The 12,029-nt window shown below is 56.5% G+C and overlaps 1 protein-coding gene across 4 annotated transcripts in view; it reads left to right on the forward strand.

Annotated features, from left to right (window-relative positions):
• Positions 1-6,650, forward strand: part of ASAP3 (ArfGAP with SH3 domain, ankyrin repeat and PH domain 3) — a 41,342-nt gene extending 34,692 nt beyond the window's left edge. For all 4 annotated transcript variants that reach the window (XM_045298815.1, XM_045298816.1, XM_045298817.1 and 1 more), the window contains exons 13-25: positions 10-58; positions 164-345; positions 426-559; positions 742-836; positions 1,000-1,177; positions 2,387-2,472; positions 2,596-2,711; positions 3,176-3,243; positions 3,334-3,441; positions 3,569-3,764; positions 4,531-4,756; positions 5,291-5,381; positions 6,233-6,650. In XM_045298815.1, coding sequence (XP_045154750.1) covers positions 10-58; positions 164-345; positions 426-559; positions 742-836; positions 1,000-1,177; positions 2,387-2,472; positions 2,596-2,711; positions 3,176-3,243; positions 3,334-3,441; positions 3,569-3,764; positions 4,531-4,756; positions 5,291-5,381; positions 6,233-6,307 — 1,604 coding nt within the window. In that variant the 3' untranslated portion in view covers positions 6,308-6,650. The remainder of the gene's footprint in view (positions 1-9; positions 59-163; positions 346-425; positions 560-741; positions 837-999; positions 1,178-2,386; positions 2,473-2,595; positions 2,712-3,175; positions 3,244-3,333; positions 3,442-3,568; positions 3,765-4,530; positions 4,757-5,290; positions 5,382-6,232) is intronic.
• Positions 6,651-12,029: the final 5,379 nt, after the last annotated feature.

A 12,029-nucleotide genomic window follows, 5' to 3' on the forward strand; every position in this document is an offset into this window, starting at 1 on the left:
CCCCCCCAGACAACCGGATCTACCATTTCCAGACGGAGGACGAACACGAGTGTGAGGCGTGAGTGCCCCTACAGCCAGCCTTCTTTAACCCCCAGCCTCTGGGCGGGATGCGAGCGTGCACAACTAGGTTCTCCCGCCCACCTCGCCCGCACACCCTCTGCAGGTGGGTATCGGTACTGCAGAACAGCAAGGATGAAGCCTTGAGCAGCGCCTTCCTCGGGGAGACTGGCGGCGGCCCAGGGCCCTGTGGTGGTGGGGCGGGGCAGGACGGAGAAACTCGGCTGCTTCTGGCCGAGGTGAAGAGCAGGCCCGGGAACGGGCAGTGCTGCGACTGTGGAGCTCCAGGTCCGTCTTTGGGCTGGGACGCGGGGAGGGCAAGGGGGCGGAGGAACTGTTTCCCCACGGCGACCTGCTCTTCCTTGCAGACCCCACGTGGCTCAGCACCAACCTGGGCGTGCTCACGTGCATCCGGTGCTCCGGCGTCCACCGCGAGCTGGGCGTCCGCTTCTCACGCATGCACTCCCTCACCTTGGACCTGCTGGGCCCCTCCGAGTTGTTGGTGAGGCCCTGGAGGGACGCGGGCCAGTGAGCTGGGTGGTGGGACAGGACCTGGCCGACCCAGAAAGGAGAGGGTGGCCTCGACAGGGTGGGCAGCCCATGGGCAGAACTTGTGGAGGCATGTCCCACCAGAGGCCGCTGCCCCAGCCACACAGTCTTTCCCCCCATTCTCCTGCCACCCAGATAGCCTTGAACATGGGCAATGCTCGCTTCAACGAGGTCATGGAGGCCCAGCTACCCTCCCATGGCTGCCCGAAGCCTTCCGCTGAGAGTGACATGTAAGAGGAAGCTGAGCTGCAGGATGCCCTGGCTGGGGGCGTCTGCTAGCGGGTGGGAAGTGTGGAGCGAGGGGAGGCTCAGGCCAGGGGCTCCCCAGGGCCTGGGTTGGGAGACCAGGTGGGGAAGCCAGCCCTCACTTTGAGACCGTGGTTGTGTTGGCAGGAGCCCCCGCCGGGATTACATTGTGGCCAAGTATGTGGAGCACAGGTTTGCTCGCAGGGCCTCCCCGGAGCCTCAGAGACTCTGGACAGCCATCCACAACCGGGACCTCCTCTTGGTCCTGGAGGCCTTTGCTAACGGGCAAGACTTTGGACAACCACTGCTCGGGCCTGAGGGACAGGTGAGAACCCCCTCCAGGGACCACCCCACCTCAACCCACCCCATCCTGGTCCTCCAGGACTAGCTATGGCTTCCCTCTGCCCATACACCCATGGGTGGGGGCTGCCTCTGCCTTCTCATAGCTGCACGGTCCAGAACAGGCTCCTGCCCTATCTGGCAAAGTGGATTCATAATAGCACTCACAGAGTGGAAGCGAGAATGAAACTGAGCAGGGCAGGGAACAGGCTTGATGCCTGGTAGATGCGTAGTAACTGTTAGTCGCTGGCTTTTTCCTCCGGCTGATTAGAGCAGGGAAGGCCACTGCATTGGCTCTTCCAGAAACAGAAACAACAAGTGAGTGAGGGAATCTAGCCGAGTGAGGGGACAGAAAGAAAAGGTCACCACACACGAAGGACAGGATCAACCGGCATTACTGACTGGTTAAACCAAAGCCCTTTGCTGGCAAACCGCCTACCATAGAATCAATTCTGCCTCCTAGGGACCTTATCTAGGGTTTTTGAGTCTAACTTTTCACAGGAGCCGGCAGCCTCATCTTTCTCTTTCAGAGCAGCTAGTGGGTTTGAACCGCCAACCTTGAAGTTAGTAGCCCAGCACCAGGGTTCCTCCACTGCTGTCAAGGCCATTCTACTTCATGGCAACCCCATGTGTTACAAAGTAGAACCGCTACCTAGGGTTGTCTTGGCTCTAATCTTGACAAAAGCCAGTCCTTTCTTCCACAGCACTGCTGGGTAGGTTGAAACCACCCACTTTCAGCTTAGCAGCTGAGCACACGCCCTTTGCAACACCTAGGGCCCTTACTGAACTAGGTGTACCAGACCACAGGAGGAGAGCATGACCAGTGGGTGGGGCATGCTGGTCATGGTGGGCCTGTCCAGTGAGCGGTGAGGTCAGGATTTGGAGCTTTCTACACATGCGTGACAGCTGAAAGCATGGGGTGAGAGGGCTCTCGGGCGAAGGGAGCGAGAGGGAGGAGCCCGGGGCCAAGATTCCAAATGTAAGTAACACCCTCTACTGGGGACCAGAGGAAGAAGACCCACTGAGGAAAGCCCTTGAGCCTCTTCCTAAAGATGGGGTTCCATCTGGCCAGTCTCCTTTCTGAGGGGTATGGCAGCTTCAGAGCTGGGGGCATCCGGGCAGCAGGAGCTCAAGAGGGTCATACTGGGTTGGGGACAGTACGCTGGGTGAGACTCAGGTGTGGACCTGTGTTCAGGCACCTGGAGAGCTCGCCCTGCACTTGGCTGTCAGAGTTGCCAACCAGGCCTCCCTGCCCCTGGTGGACTTCATCATCCAGAATGGGTGAGAGCCCCTGCTTCTCTCCCCAGCACCTCCCATGCCTCCCCACCCTCCTCTCCTCCTTCTCCCTCTTTTCCTCCCTGATTCAGACCTTCTCACCCACCTGCCTCCTTGACTGCCTCCCAGTGGTCACCTGGATGCCAAGGCCCCAGATGGAAACACCGCCCTGCACTGTGCTGCCTTCTACAACCAACCCGACTGCCTCAAGCTGCTGCTGAAAGGGAGAGCTTCGCCTGGCACAGGTGGGGCTCCGGCGCCTCCCCGCTCAGGTCCTCCCCACCCCCACAGAGCAGAGCAGAGAGACCCACCTGAGTTCCAACCTGGGCTTGCCTCCACCCAGCTCTGTAACCTTGAGGATGTCTCAGTTTCTCTCTCAACCTCAGCTTCCTCGTCTGTAGAGGAGGACTGCTGAAAGGGTCACATTCCATAGTTTTTCTGAAAGCACCTCCCCAACAACTAGCAGCCGAGTCTGAGTCCAGGGCACGGGAGAGTGGCTGACCGCCTGCTAACTGCCTACATGGTGCATGCACTTGCCGCATGCCCATCAGGAGTGACCTCATTTTGTAGCGTAGAAAATGAAGACCCATAAAGGCTCAGTAGCTTGGCCAAGGTCACATGGCCAGGATTCCAACCCAGACAGTGTGATTGCAGAGCCCCTCTTCAGCTCCCAGCTATAGCGCCTGGTCCCCAACTCTACCCTTCACAGTGAACGAAGCCGGGGAGAGTGCCCTGGACGTGGCCAGGAGGAAGCAGCACAAGGAGTGTGAGGAGCTGGTGAGGCCCCGGGGAGGGGAGGAGGGCCCCCAACTCATCCTCCCCCTGAGCCCCTGAGCCACTGAACTGGCATGCCTTTGTGTGTGGTAGCTGGAGCAGGCCCAGGCTGGGACCCTCACCTTCCCTCTGCACGTGGACTACCCCTGGGGAATTCCTGCGGAACCCGCCTCTGACAGTGAGGAGGATGAGGAGGAGAAGGTGGGTTGCAGCCCTTGCGCCACAGGCCCCTTCGCCGCTGGACCCCAGGGTGCCGCCTTGGGCCTGGCATGGGGAGGGGCTGGCCTGGAGGAACCAGGCTCTCCTCCTTGCCCTTTTGTTCCTGCAGCGCTACCCTCCAAAGCCCCCAGCCCAGGCATGCTGGGGTAGTGGGAGGCTGGACATCAGCAACAGGACCTACGAGACCCTCGCCAGCTTGGGCCCAGCTGCCCTTTGGAGCTCAAATGAGACTGTCCCCCCACCCTTGCCCGTGAAAAACCCTTCTCGGGTGCTGGGCCAGGCGCGGGTAGGACCCACCAGTGGAGGTACGAGCAGGCACCCAGAAGAATGGTCATGAGCCCACTCATTGAGGGCCTATTGTGTGCTGGGCCACTGAGCAAAGCATTCCTGTGCTCCTCCCTGTCATCCTCACAACCACCTGCCAGATGGGGGTTAGCCACCCCCATGCCCCTCACTCCCCCGGCAGGTAAGGAAATGTGCAGTAGCAAGCCCAGGCGGCCCAGCTGACAAATCTCTTTTGTGGGCTTCTAACCCAGGCCTGTCTGATGGCAGGCTCCCAGAGCGGCCCTCAAAGAGGAAGGAAGCCCTGCGGGCATCTGTGCATGCCCAGGCCGTCCAGAGTTGACCCAGTCTAGTGGGAGAGAGGAAAATGGCCTAATGGGTTATGCACCCCAAAGGGACAGTGCCTCTGGTGTCTGTTCACTGCTGTTTCTCCAGCACCCACCACAGTGCCTGGCTATCCACCAGAGCGATTTGTTGACTGAGTGGGGTGGGTGGGGGACCCTCTTCTAGGAGTGAGAGGGAGGGAGGATGTATGTCCTGCTGAGGTGGGAGCAGGGGCTACATTGTTTCCCAGGGGGAGTAGCATCTGAGCTCCCCCTGGGGGACGGGCAACGGGGTCCAGACTGAGGAGAGGGAGTTGGCAGAAAAAAGTAGTGAGTCAGTGAGTCCCTGGCTGTCGTGGATGAATGACCCAAGAGACGAACGCATGGGGAATGTGGGGAGCGGGAGAGCTGTGATAGATCAGACAGACCCATCGACTAATACCAGGCTCCATCTCTCTGGTTCCAGATTGTCCCGAAGTCCCTAGCCTGAGCTTGGAGCCCCCTGGGACCCCTGAGAGCCTGGACAGCCCAGCCTCTTCCTCCTCCAGTCTCACAAGCCCCCTGGAACCTAGGGCTCCCAGCCAGGCCCCACCCAGCTGGGAGGACCACCTCCAGGAGCCCTCCAGCACCACTCTGCCCAGCCTGCTGTCTGGGACCACTCCTGGGGAGATGTATCCCCCTGTTAGGTTCAGGTTGGTGAGGACCCAGCTGTGCAGCCTGGGCAAGTCCCCTGACCTCTCTGAGTCTCCACCCACCCCACCCCAAATGGTCCCTGTCTGGATACTAGGGTACTTCCCAGCTCTGAGGCCATGACTGCTGCAGAGATGCTGGCTCTGAAGTGGAGGGTGTCTGCACCCCTTCTCCACCACACAGTCTCTTGCCCTCAGGTCTGGCCTAGAGAGCCGAGAGGTGCCTGGAATCCAGGTTGTTGAAGTCACAGTAGAAAAGATACAGAGCCACTTGTGTGACTTATTCTGGGGCTGAGTGAGGCCTTTAGTCTACCCCTAACCCCAGTCTAAGGGCCAGTCCTCTCCCTTTCCTGCACACTGGTCAGTTTGGGTACTGGGGACGTAGACCTGGGGCTCTACCCAGAGTACTCTGGAGGCCAGCTCCTTTTGGGCCTGTGCTCCCCCTAACCCCCCAGCCGTGCTCCGTCCCCGACTCCTTCTCTCCCCATGGAGGGGCTCTCAGGACATGGGTCACAGTGGCTTCTCCCTGACTTCCAGCTCTGAGAGCACTCGCTCCTACCGGCGGGGGGCCCGACGCCTGGAAGAGGGCACCTCAGCCCAGCAGCTGCTGTCTGGAAGGAACGTGCCGGTAGGTGCTCGGGGCTGTGGTGTGAGGGGAGTGGTGGAGTGACTGGAGAGGCCGTGTAGTCAAGGGTAGGTGGCTGGGACACATGGGCCCTGTCCTGGTACTCCTGCCTGCTGCAGCCCCAGGCCAGAAGCTCAGGGGAACCCGGGCCTGGCTCCCCCCAGGGAGGGTGAGTAAAAGCGCATCAAGCCACGCTGGCCTCCCAGAGAGGGTCAGGACTCGGCTCGCCCTAGACCAGTCCTGAGTTTGCCTAATTCACCTCTCACCTGCTGAGATCTACTGAAGCTTCCAGCTCCACGGCCTAGAAGGATGGACAAAGCAAGGCCGTCTGTAACGGGACTTCTTTCCGCCAAATCAGAGTCTGGGACCACGACCGACTGAGTTAGTTGAGGAACCTGGGGGTACACAAAGGTCAGAGCAGTCCAGGCAGAAAGGAAAGCTCTGTCTCGTGCCCGTGCCCGTGGGCATTCCTCTGGGATGGCCCTGCATCCTGGATCCTGGGTCGGGAGGTGGGGAAGGCAAGGGCGGAAACCATCACCCTCCATCCATCACAGACCCAAATCTGTGTCCATATGCTGGTTGCACTGTTGTTGTTAGCTGTGAAGAAGTGGGGAGGGGGTGTCCCGACTCAGGGTGACCTGAGAACCAGGTACCCACCACCCAGCAGTCAGGTGACACTGTTGTGCAGGTGTGTGACAATGCGAGCCTAGGCCAAGGGCTGTCACTGCTTCATGGCTTGGCTTCATCTGTAAAATGGGGATCGTTGAATCCACCCACAACAGGAGTCGGGACTGAGCGAGAGAACCCTCTGGTACAGATGCGTGTTTGAAACGCCGTTCCCCTCCTCTCCCCAGGCCGGCTGCCCTGAAGAAGACGGCTCACGGCCTGGGCTTCTCCCAGGGAGTTCTGTGCAGCTGTGGCAAGACTAGCTCCTGGCATGTCTGAATCACCCAACATTCAAAACTGGAACTTGAGGGCCCTTGTGACTTTGTGACTGGCTTCATTCCTCAGACCAGAGCCCCTGCCAAGGACCTGCCTGGCCCTTCTGTGCTAGCATGATGAGGCTTTCCCTCTCTGTCTCCTTGCCCACCCCGAGACCCGAGTACTCCTGAGTTGAGTTCAGCTGCAGAAACCAACTCCCTGCATCAGCCCAGGACTGCCACTGCGTCTCTTCCATCTCTCTAGGGCTTCTTGCCCTTTTGTTCTCTGCATCCAGACAAGGGACTAGCTTCTCAGCAATGTATTAGTATGGCCTCTGTGTCCTGAGTTCCAGCTCTGTGGTCCAGACCTGTCCTTGGTCCCGTGGATGCGACAGTGCCCTACAGGTGTACTCCCTTGCGAGAAGACTGGTCCCTGGGTTGGGCTTGGGAATGGGAAGGGTTAGACTTCAAGGGATGGGTCTGGCTTAGGGACAAGGTAGACAATGAGCTGGTTTACACCATAGCCCCATAGCAGTTGTCCACAGCCCATATCCATTCTGCTTGGGGCCCCGCCACCCATGTTGTAGCATTGTTGAGAGACAGAGTTGATTCCAACTCCCAAGGTAACCTCGTGCAGCACGCAGCGCAGACCAGCTCCCTAGGGACTTCTTGTGAGCAGATTGCCAGGCCAGGGTGAGGCCAGCCTGCCCACTCAGCACTGAACACTTAACCACTTACCCACTCGATTGCCTTAGAGCCCACGCTGTCTGGCTACTAAACATTCTGACTAGCACCCCTGCTGAGGAATCACAGCCATCTGGGACCTCTTTGAATCACAATCCCCAGCTCGGCAGTCGGGTAGGACTCACCTCAGTCACCCACCCCTGGATTTAGGGGGGAGAAAAGGCCTAGTTTTCTCATTTCTTGCCTCTTAGCTCAGGAGCCTTCCAGTCCAGGCTGAGAGGAGGACAAGCAAGAGGCGGGGGGTGGAGGTGATGATAGAAATGGAGGAGCTGAGATTTACAAGCTCTGTCCCCAGAGCCAGAAATCCATCTTTTCAGCATTGCTTTAGGTCCTCCAGCCTCCTCTTACTTAGAAAGCAGGCCTGGGGGTGGGGGCGTGGGGATTATACACACACACAGGTACCTGCCAGTGACACCCCAGCCACGTGGTGCTCTGCCCTCAGTCCTTGGTAGGTATGGGCCAGGCCAAGCTGAAGCCAATGGCCAACACAGGCGAGCTGCTTCCTTGGGCGAGCAGGCTGTCTGCGGTCCCACAGGAGCAGGGCTGTCCTCAGCACGCCGGTGTCGTGTTCATCTCACTTGTGTCTAATACATTAGTCTTAGGGACTAAACCAAAAGCCCGTTGCTTTTTTCAGTCAATTCTGGCTCACAGAAACCCTGCAGGACAGAGGAGACTGACCCCCATGGGCAGTCACCTTTGCAGAAGCAGACTGCCACCACTTTGTCCCTTAGAGCAGTTGGTGGGTTCAGGTTGTCAATCTTCCCACCAGCAGTCGAGCACTTTCCCCACAGCCTCCCAAGGGCTTGTGTGTGTGTGTGTGTGTTGGGGGGGGCGGGGAGGAAGGTTTGCGGTGAGAGTTGGGGTAATGTGTGTTGGTGGGGCTGGGGAGGAAGGTTTGCAGTGAGAGTGGGGGTAACGTCCAGGGCTTTCATTTTCGTTTGGGTTTTCTAAAGATCAAGTAGGACTTGGGATTCTTTGCCTGAAGTAAGCAAGAGACAGATGCTGGCATCAGCCATTCTCCATGAGGGACAGTATTGCCGTAGGACATTTGGTGCTGCCTGGGGGCATTGTTTATGGTCACACTGGAGAGTACTCTTGCCAGCTAGTGGGTCAACAGCTGACAATACACAGGACAGCTGTCACAGCACCAGCTTATCCAGCCCCCAAAAGTGCTGGGCTGGAGAAACCCTAGTGTTGAAGAGCGATCCCAGGACCAGGAGTCAAGACCTAACAGTTTTAGCTCTGCCACGGCTCCTGTCTTGATTTGATTGCCCCCCTAAAACAAGGCTTTATTGGGGACGTGATCCCAACAAGCATAGTGAGGGCACAGGGAAGGGCCGTGGTTACCTAGTCCTGCCACAACAGAAAACACTACAAGGGGGTGGCTTTAGAGGACTGAAACACATTTTAGCGCCTTGAAGTCCAAATCTAGACACCAGCGCTTGGGGAGTTCTTGTCTGTAGTCCCAGGGCTTCCTCAGCATTCCTTGGCTTGTAAACCAGTCCTCATTTGCTCCCTTCCCGCCTACATGTGTGGATAGATATGGGTGTCTCCGAGTGTCCCTTAGGACACCTCACAGGAATGCTGAGGTTTAGGATCTACCCCACTTTGGGATGACCTCATTAACAAAGCCATTTCCAAACATGATTATATTAAGGTACGGGGGTATTTTTTTCCCCTGAGGGACACAATCCATAATGGGAAGTTAAAGGTCAAAACCAGTATGGGCTGTGTTAATGGAGTTTCCACTGTGGACACCTCAGCTCAGGGTTTGCTGGGGACCTTCTAAATGGCTGCCTCGAGGAGCCCGTACCTTCAAGCTGCTCTTCCCGTGTGAACAAACTGGGTACTTAGCACCCACTCTGAACGTGGGCTTAGGGACAGGTGGGGATGGGGAGGCGGCACTGATCATTTTGTGTCACCGTGGCCAGGCTGCGGTCCCCATTACTTAATCAAACCATAATCTAGGTGTTGCTGTGGCTCCTTTGTAGCTGTGGTGAACACCTGCAGTCAATTGGCCCTTAGGTAAAGAAGATTACCCTAGAATCTAGGTCATGTGGGTGGGTCCCTTCCAATCAGTTTGAGGTTTTCAAAGAAAGACTGAGGTTGCCCTAAGAAGGAATTCTGCCTTAAGACTGCAGCTTCAGCTCCTGCTTGCGTTTCCAACCAGCCGGCCCATCTTACAGATTTCCGACTTGTACAAGCCAATTATACTTGAAATAAAGCTCTTTACATATCCTATGGGTTTTGTTTGTCCAGAGAGCCCTGTCTGTTCCCCAGCTCTCCCAGCCTGCTCTCTCTCAAACCCTCGGAGGGAGAGGGAAGCTGCCCGAGGTATAGATAGGAATGATCTTCAGGTGTCGTCCAGGATGGCCTATACGGAGGGGACATGGGGGTACTGGCAGTGTCCTCCTCTACAGTCAAGCAGTGCAGCCCTAAGCAGCTCATCACCCTCTCTGGTCATCAACCTCTTAGCTTTGTGTATTAGTCTGGGTACTTTAGAGAAACAAATCCACAGCAACTCATGTATAAGTGAGTTTTATGTAAAGAAAATGTGCATCACGAAAACATCCCAACCCAATGCTGCCCAAGCCCACAAGTCCAACATTAACCCATTAACCCAACACCAGTCCACAAAGTCCTCCACCTCACAAAACAGAGGCAATGATGCCAACTGCAGGAGGAAAGCTGAGTCAGTGAATGAATAAGCATCTCAGCACTAGCAGGGGTCTCCACACGGTTGCTCCAGCACCCAGGGCTGCATCTGGATAGGTCCATGTGGCTTCTCCTTGGGAATGTCTTGTAGGAAGTCAATCTTGCAAGCTGAAGCAGGGAACTGCTAAGGCAGCTGCACCCTGGTGCGACCAACACAAAGCAAGAGACCTGAGAGCTAGAAAGGCGAGGCTCACCACCCATTTATCCCTCCGCTTTCAATTAGCCCTACATGTGTTTATTGGCCAGGTTGGCACAATTAACTAACTCACTCTGATGATAGAGGAACCTTTGTGTCTTTTGATGCCCTGCTGAAGGTGGTAGGCAGAAGTTTGAGGGGAAATTATTATTTTTAATCATTTTATTAGGGGGGGAAATTATCTTTAAAAAAAAATCACTCCTAAATCATCATAGGCAACCTCTGCCTCTCTACTGCCCCTTTAACACCGCAGGGCTTGGCCGAGGGCTGGTCAAGAACCTTGCAAGCGCCAAATCTTTAGAAAAGTGGGATGCCTAAATCTACGTGGGAGCTGCGATGTTCTGGGGGCTTATGCTACACCCACCTCATCTCTGCCTGCTTCCCCTCTTCTGGCATTGATGCGAGGGGATATGGCGGGTTATGACCGTACCTCACCTCTGTGCTGCAGCCATGTTGATCTTTGGGTTCTTTTTACCCGCTACATATCAAGCACCCTCCCATCCCAGAGCTCGCTACACATCAAGCACCCTCCCATCCCAGAGCTCGCTACACATCAAGCACCCTCCCATCCCAGAGCTCTGCACATTCACAGCCCTAGCCAGGCTGTTGCTCCTCACTGGACACTTAGGGCTAGACCTGTCTGACCAAGGATAGGCAACAGATATTTGATGAACTCCTAATGTTTTCTCTTTTACCCTGAACATCCTTCCAACTCCCATTTCAGCCCAAAGCTTACACCTGGTGTCTCCAGAGATAAAGCCTCAAACTGATATAGGTCCCCCTGAACAAAAGTGTCCTGAGAATAAGCGTGCTTTTCCCGTCTCCTTGACCTTGCCCCCTATGTAATCAAAATAGCAGTTGGCCATCCCATGTCTGTATTATGATTTCTCGCACCCAGAACCTCAAGGCCAGACCACTGCCTGGTGCCAAGCCCGTCTGGTTCCCGAGTAGACACTGGGCTGCTGGAGAAAGCAGAGTCCTTGCTGCGGGTCAGGTCACACAGCAACAATGCAAATGGCTAACCCAGGCCATCACCCATCCATGTCTCACAGAAGTCTGGAGACTCAAACCACAGCAACACTCCCCTCCACCCCTCAGCCACACAGTGAACCACTTGATGTTATTTAGCTTCCGTTCTAAGGCACAGACAAGGAAGCCCTGACTACTAACTGAAATGTTGGTTTGAGCACCTAGAAGTGCCTCTGAAGACAAGCCTGGCCATGTTTCCTAAGATCATGGCCTTGAGCCCCCGGTGGCATACTTCTACCCAGCTCACTTGGGGACGCCAGGGTTCAGAATCCTCGGAAACCAGCAACAGGCAAGCCTCTTCGGCTCCACCGTCCTGCTCCTTTCCTAGAAAGATCGTCAATTAAACTCCCAGGCAGAAGAGACGGAAGTCTATGAGGGACACTTGGAAGGAGATCCCTCCCGAGCAGAGAGTATGTACAGCTATGGGAGGCCTCCCCCTTCCCAAGAAGACCTTTCCAGCCCCAGGCCCGCTGAGAGACAATGGCCTGGCCCTCAGTGAATAAAGGACACAGGTGCTGGGATCGCTGTCACAGAGTCCTATCCACAAAACCAGCCCACTGCCATCGAGTCAATGTCGACTCATGTGACCCTACGGGACGGGGAAGTTTCCGAAACTAATTTACAGAATAGAAAGCCGCGTCTTCCCCACGCGCCGCCCCACTGCGGAGCGGCTGGTTGTTCCAAACCGCTGACTTTGCAGTTAGCCCAACGGGGACATTGCGAGGGCTTCTTCAACGAGTCTGGAAGCCAAAAAGCAAACTCACACTGCCATCGAGCCGCTGCTGACTCTCCTAAACTCGGCATACTCAAGGGTTTTGGTCCCCCGGCAGGCGCACCGCAAACCCTGGGGAGCCGTTAGAAATGTAAAACCTCAAGTGGCAAAAGAAACGGCGTGCAAGTGCGTGCACTTTGGGGGCCTACAGGCGCCAGCAGCCTGGGTGCAGACGTGTTGCACAGTCCCGGTGCACAAATGAGTGAGCGCTGCTGATCTGAGCGCGTGAAGTTGCCCCCGCTTGGGAGCCGGGGCCGCCCGCTTTGGGCTGCAGA

The sequence above is a fragment of the Echinops telfairi genome, unplaced genomic scaffold (genome assembly GCF_000313985.2).
Source record: "Echinops telfairi isolate 266 unplaced genomic scaffold, ASM31398v2 ScPeMD7_7457;HRSCAF=8495, whole genome shotgun sequence".
NCBI lineage: Eukaryota > Metazoa > Chordata > Mammalia > Afrosoricida > Tenrecidae > Echinops > Echinops telfairi.